The sequence below is a fragment of the Trichechus manatus genome, unplaced genomic scaffold (assembly GCF_000243295.1).
Source record: "Trichechus manatus latirostris isolate Lorelei unplaced genomic scaffold, TriManLat1.0 scaffold00076, whole genome shotgun sequence".
NCBI classification, from domain to species: Eukaryota; Metazoa; Chordata; class Mammalia; order Sirenia; family Trichechidae; genus Trichechus; species Trichechus manatus.
Genome location: NW_004444012.1, coordinates 9,451,053 through 9,472,487, shown reverse-complemented (window position 1 = coordinate 9,472,487; position 21,435 = coordinate 9,451,053). Strand labels below are relative to the sequence as shown.

General features: G+C 38.6%; 1 protein-coding gene across 1 annotated transcript in view; it reads left to right on the top strand.

Annotated features, from left to right (window-relative positions):
* Positions 1-21,057, top strand: part of EXD1 (exonuclease 3'-5' domain containing 1) — a 53,032-nt gene extending 31,975 nt beyond the window's left edge. The window contains exons 9-11 of the mRNA XM_004380645.1: positions 4,973-5,116; positions 5,764-5,955; positions 20,419-21,057. Coding sequence (XP_004380702.1) covers positions 4,973-5,116; positions 5,764-5,955; positions 20,419-21,057 — 975 coding nt within the window. The remainder of the gene's footprint in view (positions 1-4,972; positions 5,117-5,763; positions 5,956-20,418) is intronic.
* The last annotated feature ends 378 nt before the right edge of the window (positions 21,058-21,435 follow it).

Below are 21,435 nucleotides of genomic sequence, written 5' to 3'. Positions count from 1 at the left end.
AAGAGTTAACAAAACCAAAAGCTGTTTCTTTGAAAAGATCAACAAAATCAATAAACCATTGGCCAAACTCACAAAAGAAAAACAGGAGAGGAAGCAAATAACTCGAATAAGAAATGAGATGGATGATAATCACAACAGACCCAACTGAAATTAAAAGAATCATAAGAGAATACTATGAAAAATTGTACTCTAACAAATTTGAAAACCTAGATGAAATGGACAAGTTTCCAGAAACTCACTACCTACCTAAAGTAACACAAACAGAGGTAGAACAACTAAATAAACCTATAACAAAAGAAGAGATTAAAAATATAATAAAAAAATCTCCCAATAAAAAAAAGCCCTGGCCCTGACGGTGTCACTGGAGAATTTTACCGAACTTTCAGAGAAGAGTTAACACCACTACTACTAAAGGTATTTCAGAGCATAGAAAAATATAGAATATTCTCAAACTCATCCTATGAAGCCAGCATAACCCTGATATCAAAACCAGTAAAGACACCACAAAAAAAAGAAAATTACGGACCAATATCCCTCATGAACATTGACGCAAAAATTCTCAACAAAATTCTAGCCAATAGAATTCAACAGCATATCAAAAAAATAATTCACCATAATCAAGTGGGATTTATATCAGGTATGCAGGGATGGGTCAACATTAGAAAAACAATCAATGTAATCCATCATGTAAATAAAACAAAAGACAAGAACCACATGATCTTGTCATTTAATGCATAAAAGGCATTTGACAAAGTCTGAAACCCATTCATGATAAAAGCTCTCAGTAATTGGATTCTCCTACACTAACAAAGAGAACTTTGAAGAGGAAATCACCAAATCAATACCATTTACAATAGCCCCCAAGAAGATAAAATACTTAGGAATAAATCTAACCAGAGACGTAAAATGTCTATATAAAGAAAAGTACAAGAAACCAAAAGAGACCTGCATAAGTGGAAAAACATACTTTTCTCATGGACACGAAGACTCAACATTGTGAAAATGTCAATTCTATCTAAAGCAATCTACACATACAATGCAATCCCGATCCAAACTCCAACGGCATTTTTTAAGGAGATGGAGGAAAAAATCACTAACTTCATATGGAAAGAAAAGAGGCCTTGGATAAGTAAAGCATTACTCAAGAAGAAGAACAAAGTGGGAGGCCTCACTTTACCTGATTTTAGAACCTATTATACTGCCACAATAGTCAAAACAGCCTGGTACTGGTACAACGACAGATACATAGACCAGTGGAAAAGAATTGAGAATCCAGATGTAAATCCATCTACCCATGAGCAGCTGATATTTGACAGAGGCCCAAAGTCCGTTATTTGGGAAAAAGACAGTCTCTTTAGCAAATGGTACTGGTGTAACTGGATATCCTCCTGCAAAAAACTGAAACAGGACCCATACCTCACACCATGCACAAAAAATAACTCAAAATGGATCAAAGACCTAAATATAAAATCTAAAACGATAAAGATCATGGAAGGAAAAACAGGGACAACGCTCGTAGCCCTAATAAGTGGCATAAACAGAATACAAACCCTAAGTAACAATGCAGAAACACCAAAGAGAAATTAGATAACTGGGAGCTCCTAAAAATCAAACACTTAGGCTCATCAAAAGACTTTACCAAAAGACTAAAAAGACAACCTACAGACTGGGAAAAAATTTTTGGCTACAACTAATCCGATCAGCGTCTAATCTCTAAAATCTACAAGATACTGCAAAACCTCAACAACAAAAAGACAAATAACCCAATTAAAAAATGGGCAAAGGATATGAACAGGCACTTCACCAAAGAAGACATTCAAGTGGCTAACAGACACATAAGGAAATGCTCATGATTATTAGCCATTAGAGAAATGTAAATCAAAACTACAGTGAGATACCATCTCACCCCAACAAGGCTAGCATTAATCCAAAAAACACAAAATAATAAATGTTGGAGAGGTTGTGTAGAGACTGGAACACTTATACACTGTTGGTGGGAATGTAAAATGTTACAGCCACTTTGGAAATCGATTTGGCGCTTCCCAAAATGCTAGAAATAGAAGTACCATACAATCCAGCAATCCCGCCCCTTGGAATATATCCTAGAGAAATAAGAGCCATCACACGAATAGATATATGCACACCCATGTTCATTGCAGCACTGTTCATGATAGCAAAAATGGAAACAACCTAGGTGCTCATCGACGGATGGATATATAAACAAATTATGGTATACTCACACCATGGAATACTACACAACAATAAAGAACAATGATGAAGTCGTGAAACATGTTATAACATGGAGGAATCTGGAAGGCATTATGCCACGTGAATTTAGTCAGCTGTAAAAGGATGAATATTATATGAGACCACTATTTTAAGAACACAAGAAAAGGTTTAAATGAAGAAAACATTGTTTGATGGTTACAAGGGTGGGGAGGGAGAGAGGGGTATTCACTAACTAGATAGTAGAGAAGAATTATCTTAGGTGAAGGGAAGGACAACACACACTACAGGGGAAAGTCAGCACAACTGGACTAAACCAAAAGCTAGGAAGTTTCCTGAATACAACCAAACACTTTGGGGGACAGAGTAGCAGGGGCGGGGGCCTGGGGACCATGCTTTCAGGGGACTTGTAGGTCAACTGGCATAAAACAAAGTTTATTAAGAAAATGTTCTGCTTCCCAGTTTGGTGAGTGGCGTCTGGGGTCTTAAAAGCTTGTGAGCAACCATCTAAGATGCATCAAGTGGTCCCAACCCACCTGGAGTAAAGGATAATGAAGAACACCAGAGACACTAGGAAAATATTAGCCCAGGAGACAGAAAGGGCCACATAAAGCAGAGGCTCCATCAGCCTGAGACCAGAAGAACTAGATGGTGCCTGGCTACCACCAGTGACCACCCTGACAGGGAACACAACAGAGAGTCCCTGACGGAGCAAGAGAAAAGTGGGGTGCAGAACTCAAACTCTAGTTAAAAGACCAGACTTAATGGTTTGTCTGAGACTGGAGGGACCCCGGAAGACATAGCCCCCAGACACTCTGTTGGCCAGAGCTGAAGCCATTCCCTAGGCTAGCTCGTCAGACAAAGATTAGACTGGACTATGGGACATAAAATGATACTCATGAAGAGTGTGCTTCTTAGCTCAAGTAGATACATGAGACTAAATGGGCAGCTCCTGTCCGGAAGCAAGATGAGAAAGCGGAGAGAGTCAGGATCTGGTTGAATGGACATGGGAAATCTGGGGTGGAAAGGAGGAGTGTGTTGTCACATTATAGGGAGAGTAGCTAGGGTCACATAGCAATGTGTGAATAAATTTTTGTATGAGAGACTAACTTGAATTATAAACTTTCACTTAAAGCATAATTAAAAAAAAAAATACTGCCACCCAGCCGCTTTGGGCTCCTCATGCCTTTGCAACAGGCAAAGAAGGGAGTTACTGTATTGGCTGGTGTGATTGATCCTGATTTCCAAGGGGACATCGGCTTGCTATTACATAATGGAGGTAAAGAAGAGTGTGTCTGGAATACAGGAGATCCCTTAGGATGTCTCTTAGTACTACCATGCCCTGTGATGAAAGTCAGTGGACAACTACAGCCAACTCAATTCCAATGTGACTACTAATGGCCCAGACCCTTCAGGAATGAAGGTTTGTGTCACCCCACAAGGCAAAGAACCACAACCAGCTGAGGTGCTTGCTGAGGGCAAAGGCAATACAGAATGAGTGGTGGAAGAAGGTCGTTCTAAATACCAGCTACAACCATGTGACCAGTTGCAGAAACGAGGACTGTAATTGTTTTTAGTATTTCTTCCTTGTTTTGTTATATGTGTATGTGTGCATTTTATGTATACATACACACACACTCATATATATATATACACATACGTACATACATACATATACATATGTATAAAAAAACACAAATATCTTTGTTTTCTTTCCTCCCTTAATTCTGTTACTTATAAAATATAAGACGTAAACGGGGCTAGTGTATTTTCGGTTGTACGCGTGTTAGTTGTATCACTTTAGGCACAAGTATGACTTTAGAGATTATGTATGGTTTAAGGAGATGTGTACATGTGCCAAGTTGGCAAGGGGTTGACTGTGATTATTAAGGTTATGTGTCAACTTGGCTAGGCCATGATTGGTTTGGCAGATATTATGTAATCTTCCATTTTGTGATCTGATGTGAGCAGCAGTTAGTTGAAAGGAGAGTTTCCTTGGGGATGTGGCCTGCATCCAATATATATGGATGTTCTGGCAAAGCTCACCCTCTCTGAATCCTGCATCTGATTCGTCATCCTCTGACCTCTGGTTCTTGGGGTTTGAGCCAGCAGCCTGCCTTCTGACCTGCAGATTTTGGAATTTGCCAGCTTCTGCAGCCCCGTGAGCCAGCAGCCTGCTGTCTAACCTGCCAATTTTGGGTTCGTCAGCCCCTGCAACCATATGAGTCAGGAGAAGTCTCTGTCCTGATGCCTGACCCACAGATTTTGGAACTTGCCAGCCTGCACAACTGCATGAGCCGTTTCCTTGAAATAAATCTCTCTCTATATATATTTTTATCTATACACTTCACTGGTTTTACTCCTCTAGAGAACCCAGCGTAAAACACTTACCAAACTTTACTGGAGTTGCTAATAGGTAATCAAAATAATTCTTGAATTTTATCTTCCTTTCCCCTCTTGCCAAAGATACCGAAGAGTAGCACAATAACCATAAGGTAGGCAAATAAAAGAAATAGAAAAGAAAGTAGATGAGGATACATTAATGTTGGCTAATGTTTTTCTTTTTTTTAATTTTTAAGAATAAGAAGTTGACGGGATAACTTTAAATTTCCTGATGGCATTGCCTGTTATTTGGGAAAAATGGTATTTAAAGAAATTCTCTGTATCTAATTATGCTATTTCTGCCATGATAGCTTTCTGTGTAGAGTCTATGGACTAGCTTGTTTGTCTTTTTTTTAACGCACAGGTTGCAGATGTCCTTCAATTTTCTACGGAAACCGGTGGCTTTCTTCCAAACTGCATCAGTACTTTGCAGGAGAGTTTAATCAGACACCTGAAAGTAGCTCCTAAATTTGTGTCCTTTCTAGAAGAGAGGCAAAAACTGACCCAGGTGAGTGTTAAAGGAAGTCCCCATATGACATTACCTTTTCCACACGTTTTCTCAGCAGGATTATCAACCTATTATAATGACCAGCTGCCATGTAAGAGTATGAGCATTGCCAAAACGGTAGTTGTTCCAAATGGGAACAATTTGTTTGTGGTTCAAGTAGATAAAAGCCAGGATCCAGATTCGTTGGTTATCAGTTAAAAAGTACTCTGAAATAAATTTTCAGGTTGGGACAAGGAGGAATTTTCATGTGACCTTGGATTAAGGGGATAAAGCCCAAATCATCCCAGTTGCTTCTCCCAAAGTAACGTAGAAGATTTGTTTTAGCTACTAAGAGATACTAGTAGTAATAGCCTTGCATGCAAACTTTGATCGTGACCGTATTAGCTACAATTGGTCGTATAATCAAATGTACTGCCTTCAACTTTGAACAGGAAGTCCTGATATCTATGTCTGTCTGTCTCTCTCCGTCTCTTACAGACACACACACACAATGAATATCTGTGTGGATGTTCTCAGAAGGCTAGCTATAGTGTGAAAGTAGAAGTTAATAACTGAAGAAAATGACAGCATTTTAAATTAAACAGCACTTGAATAGACAATTTAAAATTTTGCTTACTACTCACAAAAAGTTGTTTTGGTGTCTCTAGGAAAACCCAGAAGTGTGGTTCACACGACCTCTTTCACCTACTTTGTTGAAAATTTTGGCCCTGGAAGCTACCTACCTGCTACCGCTTCGCTTGGTACTCCTAGATGAGATGATGTCTGACCTAACCACCCTGGTGGACGTGTACTTAAACACCTATCGAGAAAGGTCTGCAGTCCGGCTTGGAGGTGTGGAGGTAGGTATAGTTCTCTTGTGGGTGTGTCTTCAAGATCTCTGCTTCTGTCTTATTTCTTATGGAGGGCTACTCACTTTTCACAGTTGAGGCAAATTTTACTTTGGGGCAAAATTTGGTGAGAAATATTACTGGAAAGGCTACAGCTTGGGCTTACTCAATCCCCTTGAGCACCTTTTCACTAATATGAAGTTACGTTTCCAAGAAATATTTTTATCAAAGAATGGATAAATTTAAGATTTCATTATTTTTATGAAGCCAGTGCAGGTCCACAGCCTGTTTTTGTATGGCTCATGAGCTAAGAACAGCATTTGCATTTTTAAAAGTTTTTTTTGTTGTTGTTGAAAAAAAGAAAGAGATTGATCAGTAAGCAGCATCATGATAAATGGAGAAGAAATTGAAGTTGTCAGAGATTTTGTTCTACTTGGATCAATAATCAGTGCCCATGGAAGCTGTTGTTGTTGTTATTGTTAGGTGCCGTGGAGTCATTTCTGACTCACAGTGGCCCTATAGGACAGAGTAGAACTGCACCATAGGGTTTCTAAGGAGCAGCTGGTGGATTGAACTGCCAACTTTTTGGTTAGCAGCCAAGCTCTTAACCACCACACCACCGGGGCTCCCCTGTGGAAGCTGTAGTCAGGAGATCAAATGATGTATTGCATTGGGTAAATCTGCTGCAAAAGACCTCTTTACAATTCTAAAAAGCAAAGATGACACTTTGATGACAAAGGCGTGCCTTAGCCCAGCCATGGTTTTTTCAATTGCCTCATATGCTTGGGAAATCAGGACCATGAAAAAAGAAGACAAAAGAAGAATTGATGCATTTGGATTGTGGTGTTGACAAAGAATATTGAATATACCATGAACTGCCAAAAGAATGAACATATCATTCTTAGAAGAGGTAAAACCAGAATCCTCCTTAGAAATGAGGATGGTGAAATTTTGTCTTGCTTACTTTGAACACATCATCAGGAAAGACCAATCCCTAGGAAAGGACATTATGTTTGGGAAAGTAGAGGGTCAGTGAAATCGAGGAAAACCCTCAATGTTATACATTGACACAATAGTCACAACAATGGGCTCAAACATACCAAAATCATGAAGATGGCACAGGACTGGACAATGTTTCGTTCTGTTATGCATAAGATTGTCATGAGTTAGAGCCACCTCGATGGCAATTAACAACTGTATGTGGCTTATGAAGCCTAATATATATATATATGTGTGTATATATATAGTGCTTTAAGTAAAAGTTTACAATTCAAGTTAGTCCCTCATACAAAAGTTTCTACATAAGTTGTTATGTGACCCTAGTTGCTCTCCCTATACCGTGACAGCACACTCCTCCTTTCCACCCTGGATTTCCCGTGTCCGTTCAACCAGTTCCTGACCTTCTCATCTCGCCTTTGGACAGGAGCTTCCCATTTAGTCTCATGTATCTACTTGAGCTAAGACGCATGCTCTTCACGAGTATCATTTTACGTCCCATAGTCCAGTCTAATCTTTGTCTGGAGAGTTGGCCTTGGGAATGGTTTTAGTTTTGGGCCAACAGACAGTCTGGGGGCCCTGTCTTCCGGGGTCCCTACAGTCTCAATCAAACCATTAAGTCTGTTCTTTTTACTAGAATTTGAGTTCTGCACCCCACTTTTCTCCTGCTCCATCAGGAACTCTCTGTTGTGTTTCCTATCAGGGCAGTCATTGGTGGTAGCCGGGCACCATCTAGTTCTGGTCTCAGGCTGATGAAGTCTCTGGTTTATGTGGCCCTTTCTGTCTCGTGGACTAATACTTTCCTTGTATCTTTGGTGTTCTTCATTCTCCTTTGCTCCAGGTGAGTTGGGACCATTTGATGCATCTTAGATGGCTGCTTACTAGCTTTTAAGATCCCAGACACCACTCACCGAAGTAGGATGCAGAACATTTCTTAATAAACTTTGTTATGCCAGTTGACCTAGATGTCCCCTGAAAGCATGGTCCCCAGACCCCCACCCCTGCTACTCTGTCCCTCAAAGTGTTTGGTTGTATTCAGGAAACTTCTTAGCTTTTGGTTTAGTCCATTTGTGCTGACTTCCCCTGTAGTGTGTGCTTTCCTTCTCTTCACCTAAGATAATTCTTGTCTACTGTCTAGTTAGTGAATATTTTCCCTCCCTCCCCACACTTGTAACCATCAAGGAATATTTTCTTCTTTGTTTAAACCTTTTCTTGTGTTCTTATAATAGTGGTCTCATATAATATAATATTCATCCTTTTACAGCTGACTAAATTTACGCAGCATAATGCCATCCAGATTCCTCAATGTTATGTTTCATGGCTTCATTGTTCTTCTTTATCATTGCATGGTATTCCATTGTGTGAATATACCATAATTTGTTTATCCATTTGTCCACTGATGGGCACCTAGGTTGTTTTCATCTTTTTGCTATCTTGAACAGTGCTGCAGTGAACATGGGTGTGGATGTATCTATTCGTGTGATGGCTCTTAATTCTCTAGGATATATTCCAAGGAGCAGAATTGCTGGATCGTATGCTACTTCTATTTCTAGCTTTTTAAGGAAACGCCAAATCAGTTTCCAAAGTGGTTGTGCCATTTTGCATTCCCACCAGCAGTGTATAAGTGTTCCAGTTTCTCCACAACCTCTCCAACATTTATTATTTTGTGTTTTTTGGATTAATGCTAGCCTTGTTGGGGTGAGATGGTATCTCATTGTATTTTTGATTTGCATTTCTCTAATAGCTAATGATCATGAGTGTTTCCTCATGTATCCGTTAGCCGCCTGAATGTTTTCTTTGGTGAAGTGCCTGTTCATATCCTTTGCCCGTTTTTTAATTGGGTTATTTGTCTTTTTGTTGTTGAGGTTTTGCAGTATCTTATAGATTTTAGAGATTAGACGCTGATCGGATTAGTTGTAGCCAAAAATTTTTTCCTGGTCTGTAGGTTGTCTTTTTATTCTTTTGGTGAAGTCTTTTGATGAGCTTAATTGTTTGATTTTTAGGAGCTCCCAGTTATCTAATTTCTCTTTGTTGTTTCTGCATTGTTACTTAGGGTTTGTATTCTGTTTACGCCATGTATTAGGGTTCCTGGCATTGTGCCTGTTTTTCCTTCCATGATCTTTATTGTGTTAGATTTTATATTTAGGTCTTTGATCCATTTTAAGTTAGTTTTTGTGCATGGTGTGAGGTATGGGTCTTGTTTCGGTTTTTTGCAGGCGGATATCCAGTTGCGCCAGTACCATTTGTTAAAGAGACTGTCTTTTCCCCAATTAATGGACTTTGGGCCTTTGTCAAATATCAGCTGCTCATAGGTGGATGAATTTATGTCTGGATTCTCAATTCTCTTCCATTGGTCTATGTATCTGTTGTTGTACCAGTACCAGGCTGTTTGACTACCGTGGCAGTATAATAGGTTCTAAAATCAGGTAGTGTGAGGCCTCCCGCTTTGTTCTTCTTCTTGAGTAATGCGTTACTTATCCGGGGCCTCTTCCCTTTCCATATGAAGTTGGTGATTTGTTTCTCCATCTCTTTAAAAAATGCCATTGGGATTTGGATCGAGATTGCATTGTATGTGTAGATCGTTTTGGGTAGAACTGACATTTTCACAATGTTGAGTCTTCCTGTCCATGAACAAGGTATGTTTTTCCACTTACACAGGTCTCTTCTGGTTTCTTGCAGCAGTGTCTTGTAATTTTCATTGTATAGGTTCTTTACGTTTCTGATTATATTTATTCCTAAGTGTTTCATCTTCTTGGAGGCCAAAACCTAAAATGTTTACTATTTGGCCCTTTACAGGAAAAAATTGCTGGCTGCTGCTATAGACTATTCTCACTTATGAATATTGATACAAAATGCTAAGTAAAATATTAGCATTTTTGGTATGAATTTCACTTACATGTGTTTGTTTTTTAATGTGTTACTGGATTCTAGTTGCAACCGTGGTTCAATATTAGGAAATTCTCTGTTTTAGTAGTTCCAAAAAAGTCTATGATTATCTTTATAAATGCTGAAAAAAGCATTTCATAATATTCAGTAAACATTCCTGATTAAAGTTGGGATAGTGGATACTTCTCTAACATAACACATATACCTCAAGCAAGAAGACTGAATAATGCTTATTTGGGAACACTGGAAGCATTCCCATTAATACCAGGATAATACAGAAATGACCACTGTTTTAACATTTTTCTGAAGCTATTAGGCAATGCAGTTAAACAAAAAGATATGAGCTATAAAAACTGAAAAGGAAGGGCCAGAATTCTATGACTTGCAGATAGTACAACTGGAAAACTGAAGAAAATCAACTGAAAAAACTACCACAAACAAAAAGACAATGTAAGGCAACAGGATAAAAATGAAACATGTAAAAATTAATATTCTATACCCATACGAGTAGTTAGGAAATATAACAGGAGAAAAGATCTCATTTACTATTGTAACAAATAGGATAGGTTACCTAGAAATAAATTTATCAAGAAATGTGCAATATGTAGGTGAGGAAAACTTCAAAATATTACCGAAGGGCATAAAAGAAGACTTAAATAGATGAGTGGGAACACTAAAGATTTTAGTTACCAGTTATCCCTAAATTAATCTGTGAATTTAATTCTATTTTGATAAAAATATTAACACTAGTAATTATTTTGGCAAGCTGTAATTATAGACTTTACAGAGATTTTAAAAAGCACGCAAGAATAGTCAAGAAATTTTAGAAAAAATTATATTGAGGGAGGACAAGTCCTGGCAGATATTAAAACATAAGAATACAATAAGTAAAACAGTTTGGGATTGGTACGTGAATAGACAGATCAATGAAACAGAATAGAGAACCCAGAAATAGACCCAGTATGTATCTGCCAATATGGTTATGATATAGGTAGCATTTCTGATCAATGGAAAAAAGATAATTATTCAGTAGATAGTCCTAGGCAGTTGACTAATAATTGTTGGGGTGGAGAATCAGAGTTGGATTCCTGTCTCTTTCATTACACTAAAATAAACTTTGGATGGATCCAGTATTTATGTAAGAAATTGAACCATAAAATTATTAGAAAAAGAAATGTAGAATCAAAAATAAATTTATCACAGTAGGGAAAGCTTTTCTGTTCAACACAATTCAGAACCCATATAAAGAGAATATTAATAAATTTGACTTTAAAACTTTCGTATGGTAAACATATTGTGAACAAAGTCAAAAGGCAAACAAATGGGGAAAAATTATTTGCCTCATGTAACAAGAGGACATTTCCTTAATAAATTCCTTATCATAATATGTATGTAATGACCAAAGACTGGAAACAACCTGAATACCCACCAAGAAGAGTTTGGTTACATAAATTATGATACATCCATACGGCTCTTTAAAACTGCCAGTATTGGTAAATCTCCAAGACAAAATTTTTATTTATTTTCCTTTTTTAAAAAAAATTATTGTACTTTATTTTTTTTATAACTTTTTTTTTTTTATTGAACTTTAGATGAAGGTTTACAGAACAAACTAGCTTCTCATTGAAGTTAGTACACATATTGTTTTATGACATTGGTTAACAACCCTATGACATGTCAGTGCTCTCCTTTCTCAACCTTGGGTTCCCTATTACCAGCATTCCTGTCCCTCCTGCTGTCTAGTCCTTGCCCCTGGGCTGGTGTGCCCCTTTAGTCTCATTTTATTTTATGGGCCTGTTTAATCTTTGGCTGAAGGGTGCACCTCAGGAGTGACTTCGTTACTGAGCTAAAAGGGTGTCCAGGGGCCATACTCTCGGGGTTTCTCCAGTCTCTGTCAGGCCAGTAAGTCTTGTCTTTTTTTGTGAGTTAGAATTTTGTTCTACATTTCTCTCCAATTCTGTCCAAGACCTTCTATTGTAATTCCTGTCAGAGCAATTAGTGGTGGTAGTCAGGCACCATCTAGTTGCACGGGCCTCAGTCTGGTAGAGTCCGTGGTAGTTGTGGTCTATTAGTCCTTTGAACTAATCTTTCCCTTGTGTCTTTAGTCTTCTTCATTTTCCCTTGCTCCTGAAAGGGTGAGACCAGTGGAGTATCTTAGATGGCCACTCACAGGCTTTTTTAGACCCCAGATGCTACTCACCAAAGTAGAATGTAGAACATTTTCTTTATAAACTATGTTATGCCAATTGAGGTAGATGTTCCCTGAGACCATGGTCCCCATAGTCCTCAGCCCAGTAATTCGGTCTCTAAGAGAACTTGGATTTGTCCATGGATCTTCCATGACCTTACCCTGAACAAGTTGTGCTGGCTTCCCCAGTATTGTGTACTGTCTTACCCTTCACCAAAGTTACCACTTATCTATTGTCTATTTAGTATTTCTCCCCCACCCCTCCCCTCCATCATAACCATCAAAGATTGTTTCTTTTTGTGTGTAAACCTTTTCATGAGTTTTTATAGTAGTAGTCTCATAGAATAGTTGTCTTTTTGTGATTGACTTATTTCACTCAGCATAATGCCCTCCAGATTCATCCGTGTTGTGAGATGCTTCACAGATTCATCATTGTTCTTTATCGTTGCGTAGTATTCCATTGTGTGTATGTACTATAGTTTGTTTATCCATTCATCTGTTGATGGGCATCTAGGTTGTTTCCATCATTTTGCTATTGTGAACAATGCTTCAATGAACATAGGTGTGCTTATGTCTATTTGTGTGATGGCTCTTATTTCTCTAGGATATATTCCTAGGAGTGGGATTGCTGGATCATATGGTATTTCTGTTTCTAGCTTTCTAAGGAAGCAGCATATCGTTTTCCAAAATGGTTTTACCATTTTGCATTCCCACAAGCAGTGCATAAGAGTTCCAATCTCCCCACAGCTTCTCCAATATTTGTTATTTCCAGTTTTTTTTTATTCATGTCAGTAATGCCAGGGTGAGATGGTATCTCATTGTGGTTTTGATTTGTGTTTGTCTAATGGCTAGTGATCATGAGCACTTCCTCATTTGTCTGTTAGCTGCTTGAATGTCTTCTTTGGTGAAGTATCTGTTATATCCTTTGCCCTTTTTTTAATTGGGTTATTTGTCTTTTTGTTGTTGAGGTTTCGCAGTATCTTGTAGATTTTAGAGATTAGACCTTTGTCGGATTTGCAATAGCCAAATTTTTTTTCCCAGTCTGTAGGTTCTCTTTTTACTCTTCAGTAAAATCTTTTGATGCACATATGTGTTTAATTTTTAGAGGATCCTGGTTATCTAGCTTATCCTCTGGAGTTTATATGTTGTTAGTTATGGTTTGTATCCTGTTAATGCCATGTATTAGGGTCTCTAGTGTTGATCCTATTTTTTTCTTCTATGATCATTATAGTTTTTGGTTTTATATTTAGGTCTTGGATCCATTTTGAATTAGTTTTTGTGTATGTGAGGTATGGTTTCTGTTTCATTTTTTTGCAGATGGACATCCAGTTTTGCCAGCACCATTTGTTAAAAAGAATGTCTTTTCCCCATTTGATGGACTTTGAGCCCTTGTTGAAGATCAGGTGACCGTAGGTGGATGGATTTACATCTGGGTTCTCAATTCTTTTCCATTGGTCAATGTATCTGTCGTTGTACCAGTACCTGGCTGTTTTGACTACCATAGCTGTATAGTAGGTTCTGAGGTCAAGTCCTCCTGCTTTATTCTTCTTCTTCAATGATGCTTTACTTATCCAAGGCCTCTTCCCTTTCTGTGTAAAGTTAATTATTGTTTTTTCCATCTCTTTAAAGAATACTGTTGGTATTTGCATAGGATTGCATTGTATTTGTAGGTTGCTTTGGGTAGAATTGTCATTTTCACAATGTTGAGTCTACCTATCCATCAGCATGGTATGTTTTTCCATTTATGTAGCTTTCTTTTGGTTTCTTGCAGTAGAGTTTTGTAATTTTCTTTATATAGGTCTTTTATATCCCTGGTGAGATTTATTCCTAAGTATTTTACTTTTTTAGGATCTATTATAAATGGTATTGTTTTTCTGATGTCCTTTTCATCGTTCTCTTTGTTGGTAGATAGGAATCCAACTGGTTTTTGTATGTTTATCTTGTATCCTGCTACACTGCTGAATCTTTCTATTAGTTCCAGTAATTTTCTCGTGGAGTCTTTTAGGTTTTCTATATATAGTATCATATCATCTGCAAATAGGGACAGTTTTACTTCTTCATTACTAGTTTGGATGCCCTTTATTTCTTTTTCTTGCTTTATTGCTCTAGCGAGTACTTCCAGCATGATGGTAAATAGGAGTGGTGATAAAGGACATCCTTGTCTTGTTCCTGTTCTCAAGGGGAATGTTTTCGGCTTCTCTCCATTAAGAATGATGTTGGCTGTTGGTTTTTTATAGATGCCCTTTATTATGTCAAGGAATTTCCCTTCTATACCTATTTTATTGAGAATTTTTATCAGGAATGGGTGTTGTACTTTGTCTTTTCTGCGTCAATTGAGATGATCACGTGATTCTTTTATTTATGTGGTGCATTATGTTGATTGATATTCTAATGTTGAACCATCCCTGCATACCTGGTATGAATCCTAATTCATTGTGGTGTATTATTTTTTGATATGATGCTGAATTCTATTGGCTAGAGTTTTGTTCAGAATTTTTGCATCTATATTCGTGAGAGATATTGGCCTATAATTTTCTTTTTTTGTGGTATCTTTGCCTGGTTTTGGTATCAGGGTTATGCTGGTTTCATACCATGAATTTGGAAGTATTCCTTCCTTTTCTATGTTCTGAAATAGTTTTAGTGCTGGTGTAGGCTCTTCTCTGAATGTTTGGTAGAATTCTTCAGTGAAGCCATTGGGCCAGGGCTTTTTTTTATTGGGAGTTTTTTTAATTACTGTTTCAATCTCTTCTCTTGTTATGGGTCTGTTCAGATTTTCAACATCAATTTGTGATAGTTTGAGTAGGTAGTGTGTTTCTAGAAATTAGTCCATTTCCTCTAGATTTTCAAATTTGTTGGAGTAGAATTTTTCATAATACTCTGTTATGATCCTTTTTTATTTCAGTTGGGTCTGTTGTAATGTCCCCCATTTCATTCCTTATTTAGGTTATTTGCATCCTCTTTTGTTTTTCTTCTGTCAAGTTGGCTAGTGCTTTCTTAATTTTGTTGATCTTTTCAAAGAACCGACTTTTGGTTTTGTTGATTCTATTGTTTTTCTATTCTCTATTTCATTTATTTCTGCTCTGATCTTTATTATTTCCTTTCTTCTGGTGGCTGTAGGCTTCTCTTGCTGTTCTCTTTCTATTTGTTTGAGTTGTAGCTAATGTTTGGATTTTGTCCCTTTCGTCTTTTTTGATGTGTGCATCTGTTGCTATAAAGTGACCTCTGAGCACTACCTTTGCTATGTCCCAAAGGTTTTGGTATGATATGTTTTCGTTCTCATTTGATTTTAGGAATTTTTTGATTCCATCTTTGATTTCTTCTATTACCCAGTGGTTTTTAAGCAGGGTGTTATTTAGTTTCCATGTAATTTCTTTTCCCTTGCTCTTCTTGTTGTTAATTTCTACTTTGATGGCATTGTGATCAGAGAAGATACTTTATATTATCTCAGTGTTTTGGATTTTGTTGAGGGTTGCTTTGTGGCCTAGTATGTGGTCTATTCTGGAGAACATTCCATGTGCATTGCAAAAAGAATGTGTACTTTGCAGCTGTTGGGTGGAGTGTTCTATATATGTCTATGAGTTCAAGTTGGCTGATTGTGTCCTTTAGATCTTCTGTATCTTTGTTGAGTTTCTTTCTAGATGTTCTGCATTTTACCAAGAGTGGTGTGTTGAAGTCTCCTACTGTTATAGTGGAATTGTCAATTTCTCTTTTCAGTGCTGTTAAAGTTTATGTATTCTGGAGCCTTGTCATTGGGTGTGTAGATATTTATTATGGTTATGTCTTCATGCTGGATCATCCCTTTCATCATGATATAGTGCCCTTCTTTGTCTTTTATGATGGATTTTGTTTTAAAGTCTATTTTATTTGAGATTAGTATTGCCAGTCCTGCTCTTTTTTGGTGGATGCTTACTTAATATATTTTTCCCATCCTTTGATTCTTAATAAATTTATGTCTTTGTTTCTAAGATGTGTCTCCTGTAGACAGCATATTGATGGATCATGTTTTTTTTATCGATTCTGTCACTCTCCATCTCTTTATGGGTGCATTTAGGCCATTTTTGTTCAGTTTAATTATTGATAGGTGTGAGTTTGTTGTTCTCATTTTGTAGTGCTTTTTTTTTGTGGTGCTGATGATTTCTTTGTTCCTCTTACTCTCCTGTGCTGAATGCCTTTGTTTGTGGATTTTTTTTTCATTCATTTTGTTTTTGTAGATTTTGTTTTTACTGAGACTTTATGTTTTTCTTCTTTATTTTGATGAGTGGTTTTGTTAACTTTCTTTGTGGTTACTTTGAAATTTACCCTTATCTTCCTAAGTTTGGACCAGTATATTATTACTTGGTATCGCTACACTGTTTATACCCTCTTTTATTGTTCTGACATTGTTGTCATTTGCAGATTAACCTCTCTGGTTCCCTGTTGTAGATATTTTGGTTTTGAATAGTCCTTGAGAGTTCATTTCCTAGGTTGGTATCTGGCTAGTGTGATCTTGTGTCCTAGATTCAGGCTGTTGTCTGATGTTGTTTGTTCTCAAACTGAAGGACTCCCTTTAATAATTCTTGTAGGTTTGGTTTGGTTTTTACATATTCCCTTAATTTCTGTTTATCTGGAAATGTCCTAATTTCACCATTATATTTGAATGAGAGTTTTGCAGGATGTATTATTCTTGGTTGGCAATTTTTTCTTTCAAGGTTTTATGTATGTCATCTCATTGCCTTCTTGCTTGCATGGTTTCTGCCGAGTCATCAGAGTTTAGTGTTATTGTTTCCACTCTGTAAGTGACTTTTTGTTTTTCTCAAGCTGCTCTCAGGATTCTTTCTTTGTCTTTGATTTTAGCGGTTGTGATTATGATATGCCTTGGTGGTTTTCTTTTGGGGTCTATCCTATGTGGGGTTCGTTGAGCTTCTTGGATGGTCAGCTTTTCATCTTTCATGATGTTAGGGAAGGTTTCTGTCACCAGGTCTTCAGTGAACCTCTCTGTGTTTTCCATTTTCTCCCCCCTGTTCTGGAACTCCAATCACTTGCAAAGTTTTGCTTTTGATTGTATCCCACATAATTCTCAGGGTTTCTTCATTTTTCTTTGTTCTTTTTTCTGATTTTTCCTCAAAGTTGTATCCAAGTGTTTGTCTTCAATTTCACTAATCTTGTCTTCCATTGTTTCAAACCTATTCCTCAGCCCTTCTGTGACACTATCCATTTCTGAAATCTTGTTGTTTATCTTTTGGATTTATAATTATTGTTTTTGTATGATTTCTAGTTGTGAATTTATTTTTACATTTTGTTCCTGTATTATTTTCCTGAATTCTTCCATGTTTTATATGTATTTTCCATGAATTTGTCTGTTTTTTCCTCATGTTTCTCTGCTTTTTGCTTCATCTCTTGGATGGCTCTGAATATTAGAGATTTGAATTCCCTATCAGGTAGTTCTAGTGCCTTTTCTTCTACCAGAAAGTCATCTGGTATTTCATTTTGGACACCTACTGGAACCATCCTGTCCTGTTTTTTTTATATGTTTTGATATTGTTTGTTGTCTTTGGGACATTCAGTAGTTATTTTCGTCATTTATTGATTGCAGATTTGTCTGTTTTGTCCTGATTTTTTGTTTTATTTGGTTATGTCTGAGCAGGCGGGCTGTGCATTCTTTGTTGTTTGATCGTCTGTAGACACAATATTTTTCACCTACTTGTCCCATGGGCAGGGCCAATCGCTCAGGTATGGTGCAGCAGGGAAGGTCCAACTGAAGGGGAGGGGCTGGGATGGGTTGTTACATGTACTTGGGCCAACAAGATGAGCCGGTGGTCAGTGCCGGGCAGGTTCCAGTAGGTCGTGCCTGTGCTGCTCAGGAGTGCAATGATCAGCACATGGTGCAAACAGGCAGGAGGGAGGGGAAGGGAGAGGAGGAGGTTGTGATGTGTGGAGCTAGGTGGGGTATGGAAAAGAAGAGAGAGAGGAGAGAGAAACAGGAGCAACAACAACAAAAAGTACTGAGGGAGCTTGCTGTTGGAGTGGAGAGACAAGAAACTGAGAAATGGAGAAAAACAAAAAGGAAAAAAAAATAAATTAAAAAATAATTTAAAAATTTTTTTAAAAAGTCCCAAGGGATCCCACCAATGCAGCATGCAGTCCGAGGAAGTGGCTCCCAAGCCACGCAGTACAGCTTGGCTAGAAGGGGTGGAGATGATACATAGCACCAGGTATTCAGGAGACAGGAAAAGAAGTAGAAAGAGATGAGATACCAAGAAATGAAGGAAAATAAAAAGGAAAAAAGAAAGAGAAAACAAACGAAAAGAAAAAAAAAAAAAAGCCCTCAGGGATCCCACAACTTGGCAGCATAGATCGGGGAAGCAGTTCCCCAGCTGAGCCGTGCTTCACAGCCTGCCAAGAGGAAATAAAGATGGCACACGGAGTCAGGTGTTCGAGAGAAAGGAGGGGGAGGAGGTGAGAGGCAGGGAAGAAACCAAGAAGGCTGAAAAAAGCAATACCAGCAACAAAGAAATGGCAGTGAAGAAGCTGGCCAGTGTGGGTGGGGCAAACCATAGCGATATGGAACTGGAGCCTTCTGTGCCGCAGTTGCGGCCCACTGGGAAGCCAGGAATCAGTCTGCAGACAACCTGGAAATAGACTTGCCAGGAAGCAGTGAATGGCCTGCTGGGAAGCCAGGAATCAGCACACCAGGAAGCGGCAAATTAACCTTCTGGGAAGCTGGGAATCGACCAACTGGGAAGCCTCAGATCGGCCAGCCAGGGAGCGGCGAAGGTCGAGCAGGGGAAGGCAGGGTGGGGGGTGGGAAAGTGTTCCTCAGTGGTTACCTGGTGCTCTGTCTCCTGTTGGGAGCTCCGTGAATCTGCTTTCCTGTACACCCTGTCTGCTGATCTCCAACAGGAATCCAAGATGGCGGATCCGTTCTGCATTAGCTGATAGGGGACCTCCGCTCATAACTGTCCTCGCTCTCTGTTCTCCATCAGTTTCTTATTCCATTCGATGCTTGGTTGAATTCTTTATCTCTTCTTTTGATGCTTAGGGTTCCAGGATTGATGTTTGTCTCTGTTTTACTTAGTTTTTTGGGTCTTTACTGTGGAGGGAAGGCATGGTGCTTCTGTCTATAGCATCATGTTGGTGCCATCTCTCATTATTGTACTTTCGATGAAGATTTACAGAACAGACTATCTTCTCATTAAACAATTAGTGCACATATTGTTTTGTGACATTGGTTAATAACTCTATGACATGTCAACACTCTCTCTTCTCGACCTTGGGTTCCCTATTACCAGCTTTCCTGTCCCCTCCTGCCTTCTCTTCCTCGCCCCTGGGCTGGTGTGCCCCTTTAGTCTCGTTTTGTTTTATGGGCATTTCTAATCTTTGGCTGAAGGGTGAACCTCAAGAGTGACTTCATTACTGAGCTAAAAGGGTGTCTGGGGGCCATACTCTTGGGGTTTCTCCAGTCTCTGTCAGGCCAGTAAGTCTGATCTTTTTTTGTGAATTAGAATTTTGTTCTACATTTTTCTCCAGCTCTGTCTAGGACCCTCTATATTTATCTCTGTTGAAGCAATCAGTGGTGGTAGCTGGGCACCATCTAGTTGTGCTGGACCCAGTCTGGTGGAGGCTGTGGTAGTTGTAGTTGATTAGTTCTTTGGACTAATGTTTCCCTTGTGTCTTTGATTCACTTCATTCTCCCTTGCTCCTGACGAAGACAAAATTTTTAGTTAAAGAAGTCAAGATGCAGGAGAGTGTATAATATTATATTACCATTTGTATAAAATAATATTAGAAGGAGTTATCAAAATAACTTTAAGAATGTTGGGAGAAAATAAAAACTTAAAAAGTGTAATCCAATGAAAAAATAAACGTTTAGTAAGGGATATAGGTGATCACATATGCATCAACTATCTCAGGGAGACCACATCGGGAATGTTTTTAGTGGGTGCACCTGCTCAGGCAACAGTTGCTAGGTTGGGAGGGAGACTTGCTTTTCACTGTATAATCTTCATGCACACACACAACTATGTGGATTCACTGCCTTTTAACTTGAAAAATAGTACTACTCTAAAAAAACGAACAAACCAACCAACCAAACCTGCTGTCATCGGGTCGATTCCGACTCATATTGACCCTATAGGACAGAGTAGAACTACTCCACAGAGTTTCCAAGGCTTAAGGTTGTAATCTTTATGGAAGCAGACTGCCACATCTTTCTCCTGTGGAGGGGCTGGTGGGTTGGAACCACCAGCCTTTTGGTTAGCAGCCGGCTGCTTAACCACTCTGCCACCAGTTGAAGGCACTAGAGGGTGCTATATGAACACATTTGAATAGACCCTCGATTGCCAAATACCGTTAACTATAATAGAAGTGATTTTAAGTACCGTATTAAGTTTAGTTATAGTAGACTTGTTTTGATTTTCTTTTTCTAGCCTACATGTATGGAGCTGCCAGAGGAGCTGCTTCAGCTCAAGGACTTCCAGAAGCAGCGCAGGGAGAGAGCTGCAAAAGAGTATAGTGTGAACGCACAGGGACTTCTAATAAGGACAGTGCTACAGCCAAAGAAATCAGTGACAAAGACAGCAGGCAAAGAAGGAAAAGGAAGAGGTTTCTTACTTTGTGAAAATTCTAGGGTAGATAAAGCTCCAAGCTGTACATCTCGTGAATCTCATGAAGGTGTGAATTTGTTGAAAGAAGAATTTATGCATAAACAAACTAAAATAAAACCTCAGCATCTACCTCCCCTAAAGGAAGCAGAAGCCCGTGAAGATGCCAGTAACAAACTTACTTGCACCAGCTCCCGGTGGTCAGAGGACCAGAGAATAACTCAGAAAGAATGCATTAAGATACCCAAACATGAGTTTCAGACAAATTTATCTTTGAAAGAGGAGATAGAACAGTTATTGATGGTGGAAAACAAGAAAGATTTAAAATGCGCAAAACAAGGTGTTTCATTGTCTCCAAGGGACACCTTTCATCCTTTAAAAAAAACTATGCTTTCCGCACTTCCCCCCTGTCCAGCCTTGGAGAAGCCTGATCCCTGGGTAAATCCTCCTCTACTTATGCCTTAGGGAAGCGGTTTGTTCTTCCGGTCCCAAAGAGGGCTCGTTTCCCCTGCCACCAGGGCCTGCCTGTGGAGCTTACGGCTCAGGGCTTAAGTTTCTCACAGAAGTTTAGTTATGCCTCAGTCACAGGCTTCCGGGAAAATTAGACCCTCTTGCCTGTACCTACATTCCTCGGATTTGGATTAGGATGGCAACGAATCAGTTAAACAATGGAAGAGGTAAAATTTCTGATTATGTCGCTGTGCAGAAATGTTCCCAGTGGCCTGAGTGAATTATTTCTCATAATTTGGGTTTAGAGGAGGATTTGAAGAAGGGAAAAATCTTGGGTTTAGTGTCAGGAAGAATCTGTACTTTTTCAATTTTGTTTTGTGAGTTGTGTTTTTG